Here is a 26,219-nt window from a genome sequence, read left to right on the forward strand (position 1 = left end):
ATGAAAGTGAAGCTTGTTGGTGGCACAACATCTCAGTGAGAACCTTAATACATTGGCATCTGATTCTGAACTCTTGAGTTTTATTATGTATGAGGTCTAATCTGGACTAATAAAAGACCACGAGGTAAGTGAAAGTAAACTAACTGGAACCGTTTATTAACATATCATATCTCGAGCACAAAACTGACTTGGCAAGCTCCAACCAGGATAGAGCTTCTGTCCCAGATTACCTGCCCTGTTCCCTTAAAGGGCCATGCCTCCAACATACATGACAGCTGTGTCCTCTGGAAGGGATGATGTGGAGATGTCGGCGTTGGACTGGGGTGAACACAGTAAGAGTTTTAACAACACCAGGTTAAAGTCCAACAGGTTTATTTGGTAGAAAATACCATAAGCTTCGGAACGCTGCTCCTTCGTCAGATGGAGTGGAAATGTGCTCTCAAACAGTGCACAGAGACACAAAATCAAGTTACAGAATACTGATTAGAATGCGAATCCCTACAGCCAGCCAGGTCTTAAAGACAATACACATCTCTTTAACCTGTGCTTAATACTCCCTCCACCCACATTGTCTGTATCTTTAAGACCTGGCTGGCTGTAGGGATTCGCATTCTAATCAGTATTCTGTAACTTGATTTTGTGTCTCTGTGCACTGTTTGAGAGCACATTTCCACTCCATCTGACGAAGGAGCAGCGCTCCGAAAGCTAATGGTATTTGCTACCAAATAAACCTGTTGGACTTTAACCTGGTGTTGTTAAAACTCTTACTGTCCTCTGGAAGGGACCAGCAAGCACTCCTTAAGGGGCAGAGAGTAAAATGCAGGATCAGGAAACCCACCCCACTCTTGTGAGCGGTTACCTCTTTTATTAGTCCAGATTAGACCTCATACATAATAAAATAGGGTTCTGGGAGCATTGTGCTAGCTGTCGTCTTGGATCAGACGTTGGTATACAGCGGAGAAAGGGAACTTGTATCAAAAAGTACACAATGTTCTAAATAATCAAATGACAAAAACAAATAATCAATTTAAGTGATGATGGTTAATTCAGTTTATGCCAAATTCGCAATCATTCTTGGTTAAAATACGCGGCACGATCGGTGCTAACTTGTGGCTGACTCCAGTATGACTGTAAACCCCAACTGCTGGTATTAACTTTGAATTTGTCTTAGCACAAAGCCTGTGCGTTGTTCCACCCCATTGTGGGACCCAAATCAGTGATGTTTTTGAGCCTGGTATTCCCAAAGTTTAAAAGTCCTGCATAAATTCCATGAGAGTCAAATTGCCCATGGCAGGCTGTTCAAAACTTCTGCCTTTCCTAGTGCTGCTTGCGAGGCTCATTTTGACAGCACTGTCTCCATTTCTCACATTAACAGAACTACACGCGTTTCCTACTTTAATATGACTGTCTGTGTTTCTTGCATGAACAGGACTGCCTGTGGTTCACACGTTAACATGGCTGCCTGGCACTCCTTTCTTTGACTGAACTGCCTGCATATCTTCCTGCAGTTTGATCCCTGCAGTAACAGCAGCACCAAGTAGAAGGCAGGCTGGGCTTGGAGGGCTGAGTTTGTTTTTTTTGGTAGGGTGTGATTGACTTCACCAGCACTATCTTTATAGATTCCCCAGCTATCCCTGTGGCCCTGGTGCCACTACTAATGCTTTTTTTTTTTGTTCGTTCTCTGCGAGCTCCCGGCAGCGTCCCTCTCGATCAGTTATTTGGAGATACAATTCCATCTGGGAAAATCAGACCATTCCCCGGGTCTCCAGTTTTCTCATTCCTGGAGGTGCAGCATTTCACAATGATATGTTGTCTCATTTACCAGTACAGCAGGGAGCTGATTAAACTCAATCAATCAAGAGAAGCAAATTTGGCCAAAGCGCCCCCTGGGTCTCAGCCTTCTGACCTTTTGATTCAGGGCTGATTGTTCACATGTTGAACCGACAAAGTGACCTTTCCTGAGACATAAGTTCAGGAAATGTGTGCCACTTGTCAATAAGTCATTAGTGTTTATTTTGAACCTGTGATTGGGAATTTAACCTCATCAGTGCAATAAATCTACATGTGAATTTCTCAAGTTTCCTGGGTGCTGCTCTTCAAATTGTTTCACTCTGTGTCACCTTGTTAGGCAAAGGAACAGATTTAAGAGGACACGTACATTCACAGGAGCAGCCTGGTGGCGTATTAGATTGGAGCACTGCAGAACGGAAAGACAGTCAGAGAACTGCTGTGTTCACTGCCTCCACTGTGCCAGTGCGGGGAGGTGGCAAGGAGCAGGGTAGGTACTTTGTAAATCGGGAGAGGGGGAATCAACCTGAGCTGCTTTCTCAAGCCTTCCAATTGCTGAATTCACTGCAGCATTAGTAGCACCGTAAGCAAAATGAAGGAAATCTGGAATTCTTGCACTCCCCTCTCAACCCTTCCAGCCAAGAAAGTGTGGATGTCGAGTCAGGAAGGAAGTGTTTAGTCATGGTGCTCTTGCCATCTTTATGTGCAGCAGGCTTGATGCACCAGCTGGCTTTTGCCTGTCATTTAATTTTGCATCTTTGTAGAGGGGTTGAAACACCTACCCCTGTTTGTTTACCTTCAAAAACCAGGGACTTTTCAGCAAAAAGGAAATTGTAAAAAGATTAAGCCAAAAAAAATAGCCAAAAAAGGGTTCTCAATAATTAGGCTTAGCACCATATTAGAAACTTTAATTTCAAAATGAGAGAATAGCAAGAGGGCCAGTTATTAAACCAGTCAGATGTTAGAGCTCTTCATCACTGCAGCCAGTATCATTTCTCAAAAGACGGAGAGTATTGAGTGTGTAAATTCATTAGGATATTATTAACCCATTTATCATTGATTCAGTTTATTGTATAAGGCAACTGTGCAGCAAATACTAATTAACCAAAAACAAATATTTGGTTGTGCAGTTATTAATTTGTTCTGTGAGAGAATCGGAATGGTCATTAAATACGTGGAATAGTTATTAAATGTTGTGAACTCCTGCCTTTTGCATCATTTGTGGAAGGTTCATTATTATTTGGCACGCATCGGGATATTACAGGCCTACATGTCACTGTGTGTACGTGTGTGTATGTGTGTATACGTGCATGTTACGTGTGTACAGATGCCCAATTCTGAAATTGCCAGTTACTTTGGTTATGGTAATTTTACTCTTTTAGAACATTACCTTTGGGCATCAAAGTATTTCTATTATCCAGTTCACATGTTAAAACATGTACAAGTCATTACACTGCGGAACAGTACAATGGATCGGGAGAGAAGGGAAAGTCTTTTCTTCCTTCCAGGAGGGTGGAAAATTCCCATCGATATCCACCATCCAATACCCGACCTGTTTTTCTGGATCATAGTTTGTTAAGTTATGCACAGCCAGTTCGAGCAGAGCTCCCAGCAAACCTGCTCCCTTTGAACATTTTTTTCTCACCATCTAAATAAATTTTGAGTTGTTTTCTTATCAGTGGAAAGCGCTCCAGAAACATAAGTTGTTGTTGGATCGTCGCTAAGCAAAAATGTTCCCTTTCAAAGATTGCCCCCCAGGTAAACCAGTAGATCAGCGCCTTGATGTAAGAGAGGGCTGTGCTCAAAAGGCACAGACTGTGGACCTGCTTCTCTGTGCAATTCTTAATCGTAAATGAGCTGTCAGGCAGCAAGAGCATGTTTTTAAAGAGGGAGAGAAAAGGCAGAGAGAGGTGGAAAGAAATGCTTCCTCTAAACAATGGACCAGAAACATTTGTATAGTCTTGAGGCAGCTTATTTTCCTTCTCAATCAGCAGATATTACAATTTGCAAGGATCTCGGGAAGGTGAGAGGCACTGAAAAGAATTAATTAATTCCAATTTGGAGGTGGCTGGTAACTATACTGTGATACATTTGGATGGCAGCCTTTGTCCACCCTGGAAACGCAACAAAATCAATTTGCATTCCATTGCAGTGCAGAACATAAGAACATAAGAAATAGGAGCAGGAGTAGGCCATCTGGCCCTTCGAGCCTGCCCCGCCATTCAACAAGATCATGGCTGATCTGAAGCGAATCAGTTCCACTTACCCGCCTGCTCCCCATATCCCCTAATTCCCTTATCGATCAGAGGTGACAGAAGCCACTATAACTGGGTTAGCTTGAGGCAACATGTCACTGATTGTTTTCTTTGGTAATGACTCCGGTGACTAAAACGAAGGTCTGTGTGACACCCATCTTCACGCGCATATCTACTGCACAGAGTTTAATGAATCGCTTTGCATCATACCCGGTTGTTTTTATTCTATCACCCATCTCCAAAACACTGGTAATTTGTTGAGCTCTATGTTTTCCAGCTTTGCCTGAATAATACATGAAATGCGGTGATACTTGTGGCTTGGTTGGACCTCGCTTTCTGTGTATTTGTGATGTGAGTTTGTAGTGAGGTTCCTTGCAGCTCCCCTTTAACCCAGTGAGTGCCAGATTCCACACGCCGTGCTACAGAAATGGGCTCTGTGTAGAGTTGGCTTCAGTTTAATGCAGGCTGGCTACTGACCCATTTCCCACAATTTGACCAGGCTGTTGTGAGCCTAACGCTCTTGAGATCCTGGGTGATTTGGGTTGAACCCCCTGTGATGATCGAGACCTAGTTAATGATTGTAGTGAACACCATGAAAGGATGGAGTAACTCATTCTGTTTAAGTCATTCAGATTTCAAGACGGCAGACTTTTAAGTCTCTGAATAGGTCATATTTATTGCATCAAAATGAAAGGACAAACTGTACCAGCACTAGACATAAGGTATATACCATAGTAAAGTCGCCATAGTCCCAGATGACCATAGGCTGCTTTCCCTTTTGATTTGAGCAGCACTTCGAAAGCTCCTGATTCCAAATAAACCTGTTGGACTTTAAGCTGGTGTTGTGAGATTTCTTACTATGCCCTTTGATTTGATTTATTATTGTCACATGTATTAGTATACAGTGAAAAGTATTATTTCTTGCGCACTATACAGACAAAGCATACCGTTCATAGGGAAGGAAAGGAGAGAGCGCAGAATGTAGTGTTACCGTCATAGCCAGGGTGCAGAGAAAGATCAACTTAATATGAGGTAGGTCCATTCAATAGTCTGACAGCAGCAGGGAAGAAGCTGTTCTTGGGTCGGTTGGTACGTGACCTCAGACTTTTGTATCTTTTTCCTGATGGAAGGAGGTGGAAGAGAGTAAGGATTGAGGTGATTCAACCTGAGGATCACCACATCTCAGGCGAGGGGCAAGGTTGAGAAGGCATGAATATCCTCATACATTGTAAGCAAAAAGCTAACCCAATCTGTAATTACACATTTTATTTTAATCCTTTGATTTCCTTCAGAGATACCAGTCTTTCACCCTTGCTATCTCTGTGAATTTCATTACACTTCGCAGTTCTGAGTATTCTCTGCACCACAATTCATAAAGAGTCCTTTCAACTTTTTTGTTTGATCCATACTTTCTGTCTGAAATATAACAAAACGCAAGATTGCACATGAACTGGATTGACATTCCTGTTTCTGACCTCTATTAAGTTGTATCATATTGCATGTGAGTCTGTGAAGATACTGCTATCAACTTAAATGTCAATAGCTATATCACCAAAGGTTTAGAATTACATTTGGCTGCCCAGATGGCTTCACTGGTAAGTGCACTGACTAGCTATAAAGGCCAGAAAGGTCTCCAGTTTAATCCCTGGCCTCTGTTGAATTAGCTGCTATCAGCTGAAGTGGTGGTAGCGATACCACGGTGGCCTCAATGTCCTTGGTTCAGACAGGACAGAAATCAGCCACGTCTAGCTCTCCAGCGAACACTGCTGGATAGTAGAAGCTTGTTACATGAGGACAAGATTAGGATCAGTCATTGTGCTCCCCAAATTCAGTAGCTTGCTGACACTTAAAGGCCTGATTTTAACTAGGAGTGGGAGTTGTGCAGGCAATCACAAACTGTCCAAATTTGCACAGTATGATATCGGAGATTTTAATTGTTGGACATTGTGCACACAAGGCCTTTCAGTTCCCTATGTGAACCTGGCCAGAAACTGTACCCACCCTGTTAGCAGAAAGCCACAGTAAGGCTCCCAAACGAGTGGTCCTTGGCACTCAGGTAAGTGTTGAGAAAGCGGAGGCTAGGGTGTACAGAGGACCTTTCAGGTGGGGAAGGGGCAGAGATATTTTTTCTCTTAGAGGATTGTCTGACTTTGGAACTCTGCCTCAGAGTGGGGTCCTTCAATATTTTTAAGGTGGAAGTGGATTCTTGTTAGCCAAGGGAATCAAAGGTTATGGGGGGTCGGGGTAGATTGGAATATGGATTGAGAAACACAAACAGATCAGCCATGATCTTAATGGATGAGGGAGCAGGCTTAAGGGGCCAAATAATTTACTTTTTCTGTTCCTATTTCAGATATTGGTATGAAGTCTGGGGCAGGAGAGACTGCAGCTTCTCTTGGCCTATCAGGCCAAGACAGTAGTTTTTGGGTATTTTCTAGCTTGGCTCCTCTTACTACCAGGCTAGCCTGGGTGTAAACACACAACTCCTTCCCCACCCAAGCCTCCGGTTAAAATAATATCACAGGAGCCCAATCTGTATATTTAAAAAAGGAGCCCTCTGTTTTCCCCAGTGGTGCCCCTGTCTTTGGCGCAGGTTCTGACTGCAACCTGCGGTAAGGCAGTGAGATCAGCCCGGGTACGTGTGGTGATTATCCCTTTAAGGATCAATCTGCAGAGTGAGGGTCACATGACCCAGGGAACTAATCGGGGAGCAGGGGGGAGGACCACCCTGGCAAGCGTGGGCTTCTATACTCGGATCATCCCGGGAGCTGATGGCAGCCTCGAGGCTGCAAGCCTCTGTATAGTTTTAACCTCTGAATAAATGAGTTGTGTTTTCCATGAACTGACGAATGAGCATCTTTACAATGAGCCACTTCAACTGCCCAACCACATGGTTCCCCTAAATGGCCATAGTTAAAATCATCTCTTCAATGGTTTACAATGAAAGATAGCCATTTGGGCCCTGAGTCTGGCTTAGCAAGAGCCAGTATCTGCAAGACAGAAATAGTGAAAATCTTTTAAATGTATATCTACCACTCCTTTGAACCATTTTGAAAAATATAATAAGAACTTATCCAGTAAAAAAAGAGGTTTTTGCCTGAGGCTACAGGCGTAATAAAAAACAATCATTAGAAATCATCTAATTAGTGAGTACTTTTTCATGCTTTTCCATCTATAAAATTGACATTTAAGTATGACCTAAGTGCAGAACCTTATGGATTTAACTACCTTTTTGATATAATGGGGATGCAAATCTTACTCCCTTTGGGTGCAAATAGGAACTCCGTTGTGAGAACCATTCAATTTACCTTGCTAAACATACAATGTATATTTTAATATATACGCTGAGTTGGTTGGATCAACTTAATTTTGTTCCCTGTCCTTTGTTGGAGACAGCCACACACTGGAATTGACAATCAGGATACCCTGTGCATGCTGTTGATCGGTGAATAACACCTTCATTAAAGAGTGACTCTGATACATAGAAACATAGAAGATAGGAGCAGGCGGAGGCCATTTGGCCCTTCAAGCCTGCTCCACCATTCATTACGATCATGGTTGATCATCCAACTCAATAGCCTAATCCTGCTTTCTCCCCATAACCTTTGATTCCATTCGCCCCAAGTGCTACATCCAGCCGCCTCTTGAATACATTCAATGTTTTGGCATCAACTACTTCCTGTGTGAAATGAATTCCACAGCCTCATCACTTTTTGGGTGAAGAAATGTCTCCTCACCTCCATCCTAAAAGGTCTATCCTGAATCCTCAGACTGTGACCCCTGGTTCTGGATACCCCCAACATCGGGAATATCCTCTCTGTCTAGTCCTGTTAGAATTTTATAAGTCTCTGTGAGATCCCCCTCATTCGTCTGAACTCCAGCGAAAACAATCCTAACCTAGTCAATCTCTCTTCGTACACCAGTCCTGCCATCCCCAGAATCAGTCTGGTAAACCTTCGCTGCACTCCCTCGAGAGCAAGAACATCCTTCCTCAGAAAAGGAGACCAAAACTGCACACAGTACTCTAGGTGTGGCCTCGCCAAGGCCCTGTATAATTGCAACAACACATCCCTGCTCCTGTACTCAAAACCTCTCGCAATGAAGGCCAACATGCCATTTGCCTTCTTTACCGCCTGTTGCACCTGCATGCATACCTTCAGTGACTGGTGCACAAGGACACCCAGGTCCCGCTGCACACTCCCCTCTCCCAATTTACAGCCATTCAGGTAGTAATCTGCCTTTTCATTTTTGTTTCCAAAGTAAATAACCTCACATTTATCCAAATTACACTGCATCTGCCATTGATTTGGCCAGTCACCCAACCTGTCCAGATCATTCTGAAGGATCTCTGCATCCTTGTCACAGTTCGCCCTCCCACCCAACTTGGTATCATCTGCTAACTTTGAGATGTTACATTTTGTTTCCTCATCCAAATCATTAATATATATTGTGAACAGCTGGGGTCCCAGCACCGATCCCTGTGGCACCCCACTAGTTACTGCCAATTTGAAAAGTAAAGTAAAATTTATTTCTTAGTCACAAGTGAGGCATACATTAACACTGCAATGAAGTTACTGTAAAATTCCCCTAGTCACCACACTCAGGCGCCTGTTCGGGTCAATGCACCTAACCAGCACGTCTTTCGGACTGGGAGGAAACCGGACCACCCAGAGGAAAACCACACAGACATGGGGAGAACCTGCAAATTCCACACAGACAGTGACCCAAGCTGGGAATCGAACCCGGGTCCCTAGCGTTGTAATGCAGCAGTGCTAACCACTGTCCCGCCCAGTTAAGCGCCCCTTAATTCCTACTCTTCGTTTCCTCTCTGCCAACCAGTTTTCTATCCATCTCAATACACTTCCCCCAATCCCATGCACTTTATTTTACACAATAATCTCTTACGCAGGACTTTGTCAAACGCAATTTATATAGAAAAGCAACAGTGTGATTTTTTTTTAAAATTGTTTCTCTGGGAAATCAATGTTTTTGTATCTGATTTGTTTTACTTCACATGCCAAGTATTCATTATTCTAATCCTTTGCCGTGGTTTTCATTTGCCTACCTGAGAAATGATAGCTGTATATTAATTAGCAACACTATTAAACAGTCCTCGGTGAAATTCACACCAAAATAATGGAGATGGGTCGAGGGATGGAACTTGCACAAAGCGAATTGGGCACATTGATACCAGGAGCTGTGGAAAATAGCAAACATTATTGTAATATTTCAAATAGATCAGAAGCATGGCTCTAGGTGTTGATAAATGAACATTCTCTGTGGTAAAAGTACTGGAGTCCCCTGTAAAGAGAAGCAGCGGGTGAGATATATGTCAGCAACCCTACTTGGAAGAACCAATTCTACTGGTAGTTCTACTGTCCAAAGAATCTGTTTCAGTGATGTTGGTTGAAGGATAGCAATGAAAATCTAATTCAAATGATTTATTGATTTGAATTTGAAAATATTTCCAGCTTAATAAATCACAGTCATGATGGAAAACCTTGAAACACTTTTGTTGCAGCTCTGTCACAGTTCCTGTTGACTTTAAAACAAAATCTCGTCATCTTCAGATTTCTCACCTGAATAGATTCTGTTTAAAGTGCAAAATGCAAACAAATAATTTTCAGTTATGGGATGACCTTTCAGCCTCATTGCAATGCACAATTGTTTGTTCACTGTGTTAAGAACCTTGTGTGTTGCAGCAGCAAATACCCTTTTCCTATTTGTGCACGGCAGCACAGTGGTTAGCGCACGGCAGCACAGTGGTTAGCGCTGCTGCCTCACAGTGCCAGGGACCCGGGTTCGATTCCGGCCTTGGGTGACTGTGTTGAGTCTTTACTCTGGGTGCACTGGTTTCCTCCCACAGCCCAAAGATGTGTAGGTTAGGTGGATTAACCATGGTAAACGCGTGGGGTTACGGGGATCGGAAGGGGTTGTCAGAGGAAGATGCTCTTTCGGAGAATTGGTGCAGAATCAACGGGCTGAATGGCCTTCTTCTGTGTAGTAGGGATTCTATGGATTCCTACAAGTAAAGTTTATTTATTAGTCACAAGTAAGGCTTACATTAACACTGCAATGAAGTTACTGTGAAATTCCCCTAGTTGCCACAGTCCGGCATCTGTTCGGGCCAATGCACCGAACCAGCACGTCTTTCAGAATGTGGGAGGAAACCGGAGCAACCGGAGAAAACCCACGCAGAGATGGGGAGAACGTGCAAACTCTGCACAGACAGTGACCCAAGCCGGGAATCGAACCCAGGTCCCTGGCGCTGTGAAGCAGCAGTGCTAACCACTGTGCTACCGTACCGCCCTACAATGTGCCACAGTAATTTGATTTTTATCATCAGTTACACAGTGCAGTCCATTTGCATGATGTGACAGATGAAAAAATAATGTAAAGAGCAGCAGTCACGCTCAAACTCATAATTTGCTAATGGTAGGCACCCAGAGACAAACTTGAATGTTCAACAACAGCCAAGCCTGGGACGTCTGACTGGAGCAGTAATGCACACAGTCCCTGAATAAGGAGCGCCCATAACAGAAACCGATCTTTATAAATCCAAACCAAAACAAGTCCATGAAAGCCCACTCATGCTTAATAATTAGCTTTCTTGGAGAATGTAACACAGTCAATTAGGAAGGGTTAGGTAGTGGATGTTATATGACGTTCCTTTCACAAACCACATATAGATCCCTCACTGGTGTCTTTTGTCTGAAATGAAAGCTGTTCAGATTGACAGTGATGTTGCAAGTTAGATTATTAATTGGCTAAATAACAGGTAGCAGGACTGCAGCCTGGTAGGAAATTTAATTGGATCCTGAACCTAGAGATCACGTCAGCTGTTCATTATCTAAATTAAAATACTGCAAGAATATCAAAGTTTGTAGATGTTGCAAAAATGTGCAGCGCATCAAGACATTCTGAGGAAATGCCAATCATCAAAGAAACCTATTGGCAATTGAGTAAATGAATGTCAGGATATTAAATATTCAGAAACATCAGCGATGTGTGCAACATTAAGAATCGTGAATCTGTTTCATAGTAAAAAGCATTCCAGTAAATAAAATTCAGCAGCAAAGGACTCAAGTGTGCTAATTGACACAATGAAACATCATTTTGTGACATCAGTTGCCCAAAGTAAATAAAACATTAACATGTGGAAATAAATCCACAGACTACTAATCCAAGAAGATAATTCTGACATTAAGAAGCACTTGAAATGTTAGTTACAGCCATTATACTTGTTAAAAAGTCATTGGAATGAGTTAAACAGGAAAATAAGTCAACTGTGGAGTTCTCCTGACCACTTGAAAAATCTTGTTGAAGGAGCGTAGTAGGGGTGGCACAGTGGTTAACACTGCTGCCTAACAGCGCCAGGGACCCGGCTTCGATTCCCAGCTTGGGTCACTGTTTGTGCGGAGTCTGCACGTTCTCTTCGTGTCTGCGTGGGTTTCCTCCAGGTGCTCCGGTTTCCTCCCACAGTCCGAAAGACGTGCTGATTAGGCACATTGACCATGCTAAATTCTCCCTCAATGTACCCGAACAGGCGCCGGCGACTAGGGGATTTTCACAGTAACTTCATTGCAGTGTTAATGCAAGCCTACTTGTGACATAAAAATTTTTTTAAAGAATCGAAAAGCAATAATTGAGCATTGCCACATTGGGGTGGGGTTTAAACCAATTTGGCAGGGAGCACAACATGAGGTTGATGTGTTTGAGAGGAGATTCTGGTGCACAGAGGACTAGAAGAGACAATCAGCGTTAGAATAAAGAGTATACACAGAAATAGAGGGGATCAGACAGGTGTCAAGCAGGTGTCAAGACAGACTAAGATGGGCATGAAGTACGCAAATACCCAAACTCTGATAAATAAAGTTGCTGAGCTGTAGGCAACAGTAGCCACATGGGATTGTGGCAATTACAGAGACCTGGTTGAAACCTGGGAGGATTGGGCACTTAATATCCCTGACTGCGATATAGTTATGGAAGATAGGTGGGGCGACTCTCCCATCCCACTGCGCTGATTCTTTAGTGCAGCATACTGGGAAATTTCAGCGGGGCCAGATTAGCGCAATCCGCACTGAGAACCCGATCCCGAGCGCGTCTCCCCAGCGCCGTATTTCTGGCGCCATCAGCTCCCTGCTGGAAATAAGCACGGAGCTGTATTAGATCTGCACGGTAATTTAAATATATTTTCAATGCTATTAGCGGGCCCGAAACTGAAGTCTCCAGGCCCACTAGCATCTTTCCCCCGACCCCGACCCCTGTCAGGAGTATTTCACTCCAGCGGGTTTACAGTAGCTCCCCAGCCCCGCTGGAGTGAAGAGGGGCAATCGGGGCCCCCCAGAGGGTGGTGGGTGCTCCCGGGGTATTGGCACCTTGACAGTGCCAGCCTATGCCCCCTGGCACTGTCCAAGGGGCAAAGTGCCAATGCCCAGGGTGCATCTCGGCACTGCCCATCGGGCATGGAGCAGTGCCAAGGGGCTGGGGCCTAATGGGGGGGCAGGGCCTGATGGGGGCAGGGCCTCTGGGGCATTCAGTGGGGGTGGGGTCCCGCTGCCACTCTGCATTTGGGATCGCGAGCAGAGATTTGCTTTGATTTATTATTGTCACATGTATTAACATACAGTGAAAAGTATTGTTTCTTGCGCGCTGTACAGACAAAGCATACCGTTCATAGAGAAGGAAACAAGAGAGTGCAGAATGTAGTGTTACAGTCATAGCTAGGGTGTAGAGAAAGATCAACTTAATGCAAGGTAAGTCCATTCAAAACTCTGACAGCAACAGGGAAGAAGCTGTTCTTGAGTTGGTTGGTATGTGATCTCAGACTTTTGTATCTTTCTCCCGAAGGAAGAAGGTGGGAGAGAGAATGTCCAGGGTGCGCGTGGGGTCCTTAATTATGCTTTGCTGAGGCAGCAGGAAGTGTAGACAGAGTCCATGGATGGGAGGCTGGTTTGCATGATGGATTGGGCTACATTCATGACCTTTTGTCGTTCCTGGTGGTCTTGGGCAGAGCAGGAGCCATACCAAGAGGGAGGGAGGCCAGCGATCGGGGCTGGGCACCGAGGTGGGGGGAAGGGATGTCGATCGGGGGGCGGGGGGGGGGTGGGGGTTCAGGGTTGAGCCCGGGCATACTTGGGAGGCCAGTGATTGGGCCGGGGGCAGGAGAGGGCGTCGCACGGCTGGCGATGCGGGGGTCGCGGGAATGCCCAGTGATTGAGCTGGGGTGGGTGGGGGGGGGGGTGGGTGGGGGGGGGGGGGGGGGGGGGTGGGGGGATGCGGGGGTCGCGGGAATGGCCAGTGATTGAGCTGGCCACCAATCGGGAAGCCGGCAGACAGGGGCTACTGCGCATGCGCTGATCTCAGCGCTGACAAATTGGTGCATGCACAGTGGCCCGCTCAGCGCTGTGCTGCCGGTCTCTCCAGCGAGAATAGGCCCTGCCCAGTGGTTTCTTCCAGGAGTCACACTGGTGCACGCAGCAGTGCACAAAGTGAGGGAGATTCATTTTGAAACTCTCGCTGAAAAAACCAGCGTGATTTACTCCAGTTTTCACGCAAATTCGACACTTAGAATATTTTTGTGCGAATCGCCCCCAGGGTTTGGAAATAAAGGAGGGCTGTGACATTATTCATGAAAGATCTGATACAGCACAGTAAAGGGATGATGTACTTCGGGGTCAAAGATAGTGGGACAAACTCGGCAACTACAGGCTTGTCACTGTAACATCTATGGTGTGGAAATTTTTTAAGACAGTATTTGGGGCAAAATCATTTGGTACTTGGAAAAACATGATTCATCAACATTTGTTCATCAGTAAAAATCAGCATGGATTTGTTCCAGGCAAATCATGTTTGAGTAACTTGATTAATTTCTTTGATGAAATAATGGAGTGAGATTGTGTGGATGGTGCAGTCAACATTGTGCATTGTGCACAGCTTCTTCAGCAACATGTAATCCTGGAGGCTTTTATTCATGTGTGTCTTTATGATATCAGCATAATAGTCACTTGGTAATATAGAACTCGAATAAAGGTGAGAAGTGTTTTGAAGCTCTTTGTTTTGTCTTCATCAACATGTTCCTTCAGTTGTGGATGATAGAATACAGTCTGTACTCGACCAGCAAAATCCAAAACAAAATGCCCACTGTTAGATGTGATTCCACGCTTGGGCAGCATTTGCTGAACAGTCCTGAGTGCGCCAATAGTCACCCTAACGACCAATTTAAGATAAACGGTCAAACACACGGGAATCATCACGGGCAGGATGGAAAGTTTGATGGACCATTGAAAGGTTCGATGACCTCGGGTGGGAATTCCCAGTCTCGGGGCGGGCAGGACCGGAAAATCCTGCCCATAGCATGGCTTAATTACGCTTGTTAGAACCCACATACATTCACATCGACAACCACAGGTGCGGTGCCTGAAGATTGGAGGGTGGCAAATGTTGTGCCTTTGTTTAAGAAGGGCTGCAGGGAAATGCCTGGGAACAACAGTCCGGTGAGCCTAATGTCTGTAGTTGGTGAGTTGTTGGAAGGTATTCTGAGAGACAGGATCTACAGGCATTTAGAGAGGCAAGGACTGATTAGGGACAGTCAGCATGGCTTTGTGAGTGGAAAATCATGTCTCACAAATTTGATTGATTTTTCTGAAGGGGTAACCAAGAAGATGGGTGAGGGCAGTGCAGTCTACATTATCTACATGGACTTTAGCAAAGCCTTTGGCAAGGTACCGCATGATAGGTTGTTGCATAAGGTTAAATCTCATGGGATCCAGGATGAGGTAGTCAATTGGATACAAAATTGGCTTGGTGACAGAAGACAGTTTTTCAAACTGGAGACTTGTGACCAGTGATGTGCCTCACTGATTGGTGCTGGGTCCACTGTTATTTGTCATTTATATTAATAATTTGGATGAGAATTTAGGAGGCATAGTTAGTAAGTTTGGAGTTGACACCAAGATTGGTGGCATAGTGGATAGTGAAGAAGGTTATCTAGGATTGCAACGGGATCTTGATCAATTGGGCCAGCAGGCTGATGAATGGCAGATGGAGTTTAATTTAGATAAATGAGTGGTGATGCATTTTGGTAGATCGAACCTGGGCAGGACTTACTCAGTTAATGGTAGAGTGTTGGGGAAAGTTATAGAACAAAGAGATCTCGGGGTACAGGTTTATGCTTCCTTGAAAGTGGAGTCACAGGTGGATAGGGTGGTGAAGAAGGCATTCGGCATGCTTGATTTCATTGGTCAGAACATTGAATACAAGAGTTGGGACGTCATGTTGAAGTTGTACAAGATATTGGTAAGGCCACACTTGGAATACTGTGTACAGTTCTGCTCACCCTATTATAGAAAGTGTAATGATTTCAATCAGGCTATTGAGGTTGGCCTATTGGAATATGAACTCCCTGATTAAGAAGTCAATTGATGGGCCAATCGGGGAGTCTTTTCCTTGTATTTATCTGGGAGTGTCAGTTCCTCTGGCACTCCTGAAGGTAGACTGCTGACTGATAGCACTCTGTGTACTGCTGTTGGAATTGTAAATAAAGAGATTTTGGTGAAGGGATTTCTGCCTCCGAAGACTTATTACAGAAAGGATATTATTAAACTAGAAAGAGTGCAGAAAAGATTTACTAGGATGCTACCAGGATTTGATGGTTTGAGTTATCAGAAGAGGGTGGATAGACTGGGACTTTTTTCCCTGGACCGTAGGGGGCTTAGGGGTGATCTTATAGAGGTCTATAAAATAATGAGGGGCACAGATAGTAGGGGAGTCTAAAACTAGAGGGCATAGGTTTAAAGTGAGAGGGGAGAGATACAAAAGGGTCCAGAGGAGCAATCTTTTCACACAGAGGGTGGTGAGTGTCTGGAGCTGCCAGAGATGGTAATAAAGGTGGATACAATTTTACAACCCGGGTCTTTTAAAAAGCATTTAAACAGTTACATGCATGAGATCGGTATAGAGGGATATGGGCCAAACGTGGGCAATTGGGACGAGCTTAATGGTAAAAACTGGGCAGGATGGACAAGTTGAGCCGAAGGGCCTGTTTCCATGCTGTAAACCTCTATGACTCTATATGCAGGGTCCCATTTTCTGCAAACAAAAAGAATATGTTCAAGCCTTGCACCTTCTTTCAATTACCTGGGAGCTTGGGTTCTCTGTTGCTTTCTCCATGGCAATGCCTCAGCCAATCAGAGTTGACTTGCCATCCAATCAGCCTCCTTTTCTCCTGCAGTATAAATTGTTGTGATCATATGAAGTTTGACATTCTGGTGTTTGTCCTGAGGGAGAAGGCAGAATGCTTCAGCAATAAAATGCATTTTAAAAACCAATAAAAAGTATAAAGCACGTCTCAGTGAGGATAAACCTTAAAAATAAATCAACAATTTCCGCTGTACTTAAAAATTCTGAATGTGCATTTACACTTGTTTTGAGCCAGCCTAACTGCAGTAAATTCACATGTACAGCTCTTTAGCCTGGGAGGGTGGAGCCATTATAATGAATCCAAATGCATTCAGCTATTGGGATTACCAGACAAGCATATAAGAACGAGGAACTTTGATATATTGTAATTACATGCATAAATGTACCTCCACCTGAGTTTTCTGAGTCTTATGCACTGGGGATTTGTTTTATACCCTGACTGTGCATGATCCGAGTGCAAATAAACAGGAAATTGCACCCATTGTAGTTTTCTTATTGTTCCTCTTCATAAGTAACATAATTTAAGATTTGTTAATGGCCCTTGATGTATGTAACTCCAATACATTACTGGGTAATATCAGACACTTCAGTGCTTATCACATTATGCCTGATCCATTTTCTAATTTGTAAAGAGCTGCACAAGCGCCAGAGACCCGGGTTCGATCCCAGCCTTGGGTGACTGTGTGGAGTTTGCACATTCTCCCCGCATCTGCATGGGTTTCCTCCGGGTGCTGCGGTTTCCTCCCACAATCCAAAGTTGTGCAGGTTAGGCGGATTGGCCAAGTTAAATTGCCCCTTAGTGTCCAGGTTAGATGGATTGGCCATAGTAAATATGTGGAGCTACAGAGATAGGGTGGGGGAAAGGGCCTGGGTAAAATACTCTGTCAGAGAGTCAGTGCAGATTCGATGGGCTGAATGGCCTCTTCTACACTGTTAGAAATTCTGTGATTCTATGAAAGAGGCCATTCGGCCCATCAACCACAATCCCATCCTGGCCTTATTACCGTAACCCCACACATTACCCTGTTAATCCCCTGACACTAGGGTCAATTTAGCATGACCAATCAATCTAAACCACACATCTTTGGACTGCGGGAGGAAACTGGAGCACCCAAAGGAAACCCTCGCAGACACGGGAAGAATGTACAAACTCCACGCAGACAGTTACCCAAGGCCGGAATTGGATCCGGGTCCCTGGCGCTGTGAAGCAGCAGTGCTAACCACTGTGCCACCGTGCCTCCCCATTCTAAGTTTCCTTACTCACAGTTTTGCCACAACATGTCTGATATAAATTCTCTGCATTAGACCGTGGCCAGCAACATAAAAAGTGTATTAAGGAAAAAGTTCCTCTGCTCAGCACAATCTCTATCACACCTGTCAAATTTGAAAAGTCACGGTAATCAATTATTAAATACTGCTGCCACTCAGAGCTTTCCTATGTGGTCTGTTGTTACTTTTAGCAGCATTTTAGGAAGTTTGCAGTCAAACTGGAACCTATAGAGAAATGACTTTTTTATTGCAGCGGTTATATGTTGCCAATTTCTCATTGAGGAAAAACATTTCACAATTTGATGGAAGTCTTTTTTCTCATATATACTTAAGATCGATCATTTTATTCTGCTAACAGGCAGTTCAATTGATATATATTCTTAATATGATCAATAACCTTTTTGGTTTGATTCATCAACACTATATATTTTACTGAATGCCCAGACAATAGGAAAGGCTCTCCTATTTGCTTGAAGTTCAAACTTGAAGTGAAAATTTGGCCCACTTCAACACACAATCCACGGCATAAAACAATGAGGGAGGAATGTCAGAGATGTTCACTATTCTACGTTGAGACAAATCAGTGGCAATGATGAGTCGATGCTTCCAGCATTGACATGCATGGCGTAGCACAGAGCAGCTGTTTCTTTTGACGTCGGTGGCTGTTCTGTGTCACCACATAGCTTTGCGCACACATGGCATTAGACACCACTTCCGTTAGCACGATCCCCACAGGGACTCCAGCAGAGGGTATTCCTGGCACAAATGCAGATTCATCATGTGCATGTACACTTACATACCTGTTGCAGGAAGTTAAATTGGCCAGATGATGATGGAGCTACTTAACCAATGCTGTTCCTAGGGGGCACGTGGTAGAACTGCCACATTAACGTCAAACCAGAGCTGTTCACAAAGGACAAGAGGCAAACACTTTAGAACCATACATTAAACAGGCACATGACAAGCACTACAGAATTCAATAGCATTGATTCACTTCCACTAGCTTGTAATGCGTACTTCTTTGGTCAGGAAGAAAATAAATCATCAGGTGACAAAAAGGCAAGCAATGTGGCTCCCTATGAGATGGCCCCTTAGGAGCATGGCATTAGAAGGAAGTTTTGATATTTAATACATATAGTAGTTTCAGATGATGAATTGTCCCTGCAGTTCTTTCTGGACCATATGACACATTTGACGTCTGGTGATGACCTTTGAGTGCCATTGTGCATCATGTACTATTTACTTCTGTCAATGCTCAATTAGCTCAAGTCACTGGCGACAGACCTAATGGGGACTAGCATTTTAGCTTGACAGGCAGAACTGTGAAATGGTGCACAGATTCTGACAACAGTGAATATCTTTTATCAATAATAGTTTCTGCAAGCAAAGTAGGTTTCTCTGTTTCACTTTTGACACCTGATCTTTAATCGGTACTTGGGAAGTATTTGAATGGGCAGAGTGTACTAAATGGCCAAATAGCTTATTAGAGCTTCTGACTAGTATTCCCCCTCGTTATACTCTCGTCTACTTTCTCTCACTAAAATTGGGAAGGAAATGGATTGGCTGCCTGCAAATCAAATATAGGTTGTAAAAAATAGTCATAAGCTGTGTTTTTGTAAACTTGTAAATCTATTAATTCAGTCAACTTGACATGTCAGTGAGACTCAAGAGTAATTAAAGTGAAGTTATTGTAGCCAAAGTAAGAAGATTACATTTGATTGGATCACTGTGTACCAGTAATTTGATCAAATCCTTTTTCTACAGTGACTGGTTCAATGAAGGAATGAATCTTACCAAAGAGTTTTTTTTTGTTATATTTAATGGTAAGTGCGGAAACCAGATCTATTACAGTCCAGGTCTTGGGTTTGATGTTGCCTTTTCTGCTACTCTGGCACAAGTCTTGAAGAATCATTTTACAAATCTGGTATCATGAGTGTTCGGGAACTTGCTTAGAACAGGGAGCATTACACCAAAAGAACATACGACCAAGGAGCACAAGAGTAGGCCATTGGGCCCTTCAAGCTTGCTCCCCCATTTAATAAGATCATGGCTGATCTAATAGACAACATACGCCAGCTATATTATAGCTAACTCAGCGACTAGCAAACTTGTTGAAGTTTTAAAGTTTAAATTTAAGTTTAATATTAGATGTTTTATTTTTAAATGTTAAATTTAATGTTTTAATATGGTATGCTGTATGCGTTTCTACATCTAATGGACCTATGTCCTGTTGTCTCTTTTCAATGACTGGCTGTTCATTTTGGTACAGTCAAAGGATAGTGGGCAGAGTTTTTAACTTCTGGGTTTTGATGACCCAGAAATTCTGGTGCAGGGTGTTAACTTTGTTAGCATTGTTAACCTTGCCTGCCTGGTCAGGTTATTGAACATTTTTGTGGCATTGCTCTGCTGCCTGGTCAGTGGGTTGGTAGTCAATGCCATGGCACAAGTGACCTTTTTTGGTAGGTTTCCAGATCAGACCCTGCAAAGTCTCCTCTTCAGGCCTCCATGATAACCCTTGTCCTTCATTGGCTGTCTCTTCCAGCTTGATCTATATTGGATATATTTGTAAAATGGCATCCATGTGAGACATTCAGTCAAGTTGGTTAACTGAGCAAAGAAGGCCATGCTAAGGTTGATTGGCTATGCTAAATTGCCCCTTAGTGTCAGGGGACTAGCTAGGGTAAATGCATGGGATTATGGGGATAGGGCCTGGGTGGGATTGTGGTTGGTGCAGACTCGATGGGCCATATGGCCTCCTCCTGCACTATAGGATTCTATGATAAATGTTTCTTACTCACCTGATGCTCCCTGGACTACTATTCAACCTCAGCCTGGAATGGATTTTTTAAAGACTGAATTCTAATTCCTATGCACTCCCGCAGATTCTTCCCATTTTACACCTGTTTTAGAACAATCACTTTCCTCACAGAAATGTAACTGAACTGCTCCTGGTAATTCCAGTTTAAATATTTTTCTTGTTCACATTACAGGCTGACATAAGGTCCAGAGAATATGTTCGGGAAAAGGTTAAGGTATCCTGACATTTGGAGAAATAGTGGTCCCAAGTTAATCTTACAAGGTAGGTCTGACTGGAAAATGTGATAAGTAACCAGTAATATTTACACTGAAATCTGGTCCCAGAATGGACTGTAGTTTTATAATTGTACTAAGTAGGCAACTAAGGCAACCATGCGTTGTGCAGCAATCGTCACTCCGCCTATAAATTCTGTGCCTGTGCACCTCGCTCCACTTCACCTGATGAAGGAGCAGCACTCCGAAAGCTTGTAATTTCAGATAAACCTGTTGGACTATAACCTGGTGTCGTGTCTGTAATAAGTCTTCGGAGGCAGAAGTCCCTTCACCAAAATCCCTTTATTTACAATTCCAATAGCAGTAGACAGAGTGCGATCAGTCAGCAGCCTACCTTCGGGAGTGCCAGAGGAACTGACACTCCCAGTTAAATACAAGGAAAAGACTCTCTGATTGGCCCATCAATTGACTCCTTCATCAGGGACATTTTTTGTTGTCCAACCAAATAAACAAAATCAAATTAACTTGGGGACAACTCAAAAGGGGCAGCTCCCTAAAAGGAGGGGAACCGCCCGAAACAAAAGACAAAGCGGAAAGGAAACTTAAAACATCAAATTAAAATGTGATTAAAGGGGTCAATAACAGACCCCTGTCCCTGCGGTGCCCAGCAGGCACAGAAGGCATCAACGGTGCCCTCGGACACCGCATGCTCCCTTTCCAGGAACACCTGGCCGCGAATGTAGCCGCGGTAGAGGGGCAAACAGTCGGGTTGCACGACCCCCTTGATCGCTTGCTCCCTGGACCTGTAGATGGCATGCCTTGCCAGACCCAGGAGCAGGTTCACAAGGAGGACTCCTTAATCGGGGAGTTCATATTCCAATAGGCAAACATCAATGGCCTGATTGAAGTCATTACAGTGTCATCTTGTCCACCCCAGTCCAACATTGGCATCTCCACATCATCTCCTGGGTGGATGCAGCACTGACCAGGACAAAGCAGTCTGCTTGATCTAGAGCCCAAACGCAAACATCAAAGCCCTCCATCATTGTTGAACTTGGTAGCTATGCGGGCTACCAATAAGATGCATTGCAGCAGCTCAACAAGACTTCTTTGCACCCCCCACCCGCCCCCCCCCCCGCCCCCAAAACTTGTAAACCTGTAACCTCCTTTACCTAGAAGGACAAAAACAGCAGGTGAGGAGAACACCAACACTCCAAATTTCCCATTACACACAATTCTTGAAGTTTTAAAATGTTACGTTTATTTATTATTGTCACAAGTAGGCTTACATTAACACTGCAATGAAGTTACAGTGAAAATCCCCCACTTGCCACACTCCAAAGCCTGTTTGGGGTACACTGAGGGAGAATTAAGCATGGCCCAATGCACTTAACCAGCACGTCTTTCGGGCTGTGGGAGGGAGCTGGAGTACCCGGAGGAAACCCACACAGACACGGGGAGAATGTGTAAACTCTGCACAGTCACCCAAAACTGGAATTGAGCCTGGGTCCCTGGCACTGTGAGGCAGCAATGCTAAACACTGTGCCCCCGTGCCGCCCACATTCTCACCTAGATGTGTATCACTGTTCCTCACTGGCCCACTGTCCTTTGATCCCTCCCTGTACCTTCTGGTGTTGCTCAAGGCCCTAAATTGCTTAGCTTTATTTACACTTCAAAATCCTGGAACTCCCTACCTGACGGCCCCACCCTGTTGGCACTGGCCAATGCCTGATGGCAGTGCCAAGGTGCCCCTGGGCATTGGTATATTGCCCCTTGAGCAGTGCCGGGGGCACAAGAAGGCACTGCCAGGGTGCCCATGGCCAGGGTGCACCACCTCCCCCCCCCCCGCCACCTGACCTCCTGGGGGGCCCCAATTGACCCTCCCTTCACTCCAGTGGGGTCGGGCTGCTAGTTCCCCAAAAATGGGGAATAGTGTAATCCCGGCTGGAGTGAAACACTCTGATGGGGTAAGAGAGGCTAGCGGGCCCGGAGACTTCAGTCCCGGGCCTGCTAATCTCACTTAAATTGTAGGGAAATGATCATTTTAATGGTCTGTGCGTCTGCCCATCGATTTCTGCCGCAGAGCAGATACCGCCGGAAATCCAGCGCTGGGAGACGCAAGCGGGACGCGAACGCACACGCAAACCCCGCGAATCGGCCGTCGCGGGATTCTCCCGGCCCGCTGCGCTAATGGGAGAATCGCGGCCAAGGCGTTTCAGGCATGGACCCTTCCTCAGAGCTGAAAGATATTACCAATAAATTGGATTTACAAGGTTGCAGAGTGAGAGCAAAGGGAAAATAAATAGAATGACTTGTGGATGAAACAAAGAAAATGGGACCAGGTGGACCAGAAAGGTGAAGAAGTATAAAAGCTCATCTGAAGGACAGTCAGAAAAAAAACTACAAAAAGCTAAAACTAAAATAAATAATTAAAGTGTTCTTACCCTTTAACTTAATAATAAAACAGCACTTACCATACAGCACACCAGGTTGAACCTGTGATAGGCAAGAGGTGACATCAATAATATTATAAACTCTTACCACAGCACCACCTTTACACATAACAGACACTGCACCGGTCGAAGCACATTTAAAATAGAATTCGATGTATGCATTCCACGTACTGAATTTAGTACATAATCAATTGTCTCCCAGATCAGGGACAGTTTAAGAACTCATTGAAGAAATTGTCTTGTATACGTCTTGTCCTCCCGCACGATCTAACATAATCATCAAAGTTGGATATTGTTTACGGTATTCTGTCATTGGAGGAATTTGCAAAGATTGGGAACAGCAGAGGTCCAAAGATTGATCATTGCGGAGCTCCTTTAGCCTCTGCATTCTCAGGATGAACGGTTGCAATTGCCTGGTTAATTTCCCTTTCTAATTCCACTACTGCGCAGTGGCAATTCTCCAAGCGCCTTGTAAAGTATCGTTTCAAATAGAATCAAGTTTTATTTCCCCATTGCCTAGCGTTATGATGCCTTCAGAGAAGTCCGCTTAATTTATGTGTTCTGACTCTCTCTTGTAAATCCAATATATTCCACAATGTGACTTTGTCTTGAATTTGATTCTATATCAGAGGTTCTAGTTTTTGTACAGCTACTAATGTTCGTTTTGCTGGATGGTATAGAGTCATAGAGGTTTACAACATGGAAATAGGCCCTTCGGCCAACTTGTCCATGCGCCCTTTTTTTTTGAAACCCCAAAGCTAATCCCAATAGCTGCAGCTAATTCTCTAGCTGCTTATGAAATTCAGAATTGGGTTTACTAGTTTCAGTATGCGTCCTCTTGTTCATTTTTAACTCAAGGGAATCTATATGTCTATATGCCAACCAGACCTGGTGTCCAATCATCTTCAATATCTTCATATTTCTTTTAGCTTCGCTTCCACTGCTGAGCTGGCTGTGTTAGAAATGCTGTTAGAAGCATTGAGTTTGAGTGCAGGGCCAGTCTTATCTTCCGATTACTGATGAGAAATTATTTAAAAGCTCTACCCTCAGCTGCGTGTATCTCAAATCATCCCACTTTTAAGTGCTCTTGCTCTCTTGAGTATCTGTTCATGATGTATATACCTAGAATTTCTTTTTGGCAGTTGGTGCTACTCTTCCCTTTTACCTCTTTCATTCTCAGTGGCTTATATTTATTGTGTTCTTGCTTGTATTTATTTTCCTTTCCACGTCTCTTTGAAATGTTTTGTTTCAACCACTTTGAAAAAAACCTATCTAAGGAAAAGGGATACTTGCACAAGATGAGGACTGCACCCATTCTGCCTCCCCCTCAATTCTGGTACAAGCAGAAGTGCACTTACCTTGATTTGTCTGAGAAATTCCAATCTGTGTAGGCTAACATTCATCAGGGTGTCTGTGACAGAGTGGTGCCATATGCACAAGAGCAGATCGGCTGCCTCATTTTCCCACAGCACAACAATGGCTACAGTTCAATATGCTTGCGATTTGTCATCGTGCATTTATGCAAGCTTAATATGAAGCATTGTTTGAGTTGTGTAGAACCTCTAATCGGTAAAGTTCACACACAGTACTTCACTAGTCATGGCACATTTCTGTATGAGCCTATTTTTATGAGGCATTAACACAGTTTAAATAAATGGATAATGCCTGGGTAAAGCAGCCCACACATGAATGTTGTATTACCACATTAAACGTTCACACATTAACTTCAATAATTGGAATTTTAGCCTACAATCCAATGAGCATTGCATTTGGTTCCATAGAATCATAAATCCCTACAGTGCAGTAGGAGGCCGTTCGGCCCATCGAGTCTGCACCGACAACAACCCCAGGCCCTATCCCCACAACCCCACACATTTACCCCGCTAATCCCTCTAACCTACACATCCCGGGACACAAGGGGCAATTTAGCAGGGCCAATCAACCTAATGCACACATCTTTGGACTGTGGGAGGAAACCGGAGCAACCGGAGGAAACCCATGCAGACACGGGGAGAATGTGCAAACTCCACACAGACAGTGACCCAAACCGGGAATCGAACCCAGGTCCCTGGAGTTGTGAGGCAGCAGTGCTAACCACTGTGCCACCGTGCCACCCGTCTTTATTCTGTTTTCACTTTCTCTGAACTTTTATTTGAATTTTTATCATTTAATACATTCAGTATGTTTTTGTACTTTTTTATTTTCTTCAACTTTTTGATTGCCAACACAGACTGTAGCATTGATATAAGAACAGGGAATTGGAACTATTTGGTTAGCTCTCTGAAAGACGTGCTGGTTAGATGCATTGGCCATGCTAAATTCTCCCTCAGTGTCCCCGAACAGGTGCCGGTGACTAGGGGATTCTCACAGTAACTTTATTGCAGTGTAAGCCTCCTTGTGACACTGATAAATAAACTATAAAACTCTTTAACAATCTGGCATGAACATGATGGGCCAAAGAGCCTCCTCCTGTGCTGTGATTCTAAAAAGCTGCATTGATCGCACAGAGAACATAAATAGATGACAGTGCAGCTTAGATTCTGGTTCTACTGTTGGAATCTAATATAGAATAGAACCGATGGAAGGAACATGTAATAAGAATATATTGAATTTCCTTTGCATTTGAAGCATACAAATTGGGTTTCCTCCAGAGCTTATCAAATAAAAGATTATTTGAATCATATTAAATAATATTATACAGGAAAAGTTTGGAATGTGTTATAAATTGCATTCTCAAAATAAATTGAAAATTTCTCACCTCCTTGAGTTTTTGGATGTGGCGCAGGATTGACTTTGTACAGTATTGTAAAGGGTTATTGATGGACATCAATATTGTAATGTGATGTGTGCATGCCATTCACTCTGGGCTGGCAGCCTGTCCCATCCTTTGCCTTAAAGAACACCTTACTGAGGAAGTTTCCACTAAACATTCTTTTGATATCTCTTTAAAATCAATTATGCAACTTTCCAAAGTGTTTCAGTGCATTATGTCACGCACTATTGAGTTATGCAGCCGGGAGATACCGCAGTTGACCTCAGCATCTCTTGTCTGGGGAAGAGGAAATAAATCAGCCAGAGTTTTTGCTTCTGTGCGTTGTCCAATGACACCTGCACCCATCTGGATATCAGACAAGTACACGACTGAAGTCATTTGTAAAACTTCTTCCCCAAGAGTTGCACAGAAAGGTGACATTGGTGTCACATATGATCACACGTCACTCAC

At 43.9% G+C, this 26,219-nt stretch overlaps 1 protein-coding gene across 3 annotated transcripts in view; it reads left to right on the forward strand.

Moving 5' to 3' along the window:
- LOC144501737 (endonuclease V-like) overlaps positions 1 to 26,219 on the forward strand; it is a 122,974-nt gene that overhangs the window by 76,860 nt on the left and 19,895 nt on the right. For 2 of the 3 annotated variants that reach the window (XM_078225714.1, XM_078225716.1), the window contains exon 8: positions 20,504 to 20,592. The exons of the other annotated variant lie outside the window; for it this stretch is intronic. In XM_078225714.1, coding sequence (XP_078081840.1) covers positions 20,504 to 20,554 — 51 coding nt within the window. In that variant the 3' untranslated portion in view covers positions 20,555 to 20,592. The remainder of the gene's footprint in view (positions 1 to 20,503; positions 20,593 to 26,219) is intronic. 3 annotated transcript variants of the gene reach the window in all.

Source organism: Mustelus asterias, chromosome 12, assembly GCF_964213995.1.
Source record: "Mustelus asterias chromosome 12, sMusAst1.hap1.1, whole genome shotgun sequence".
NCBI lineage: Eukaryota > Metazoa > Chordata > Chondrichthyes > Carcharhiniformes > Triakidae > Mustelus > Mustelus asterias.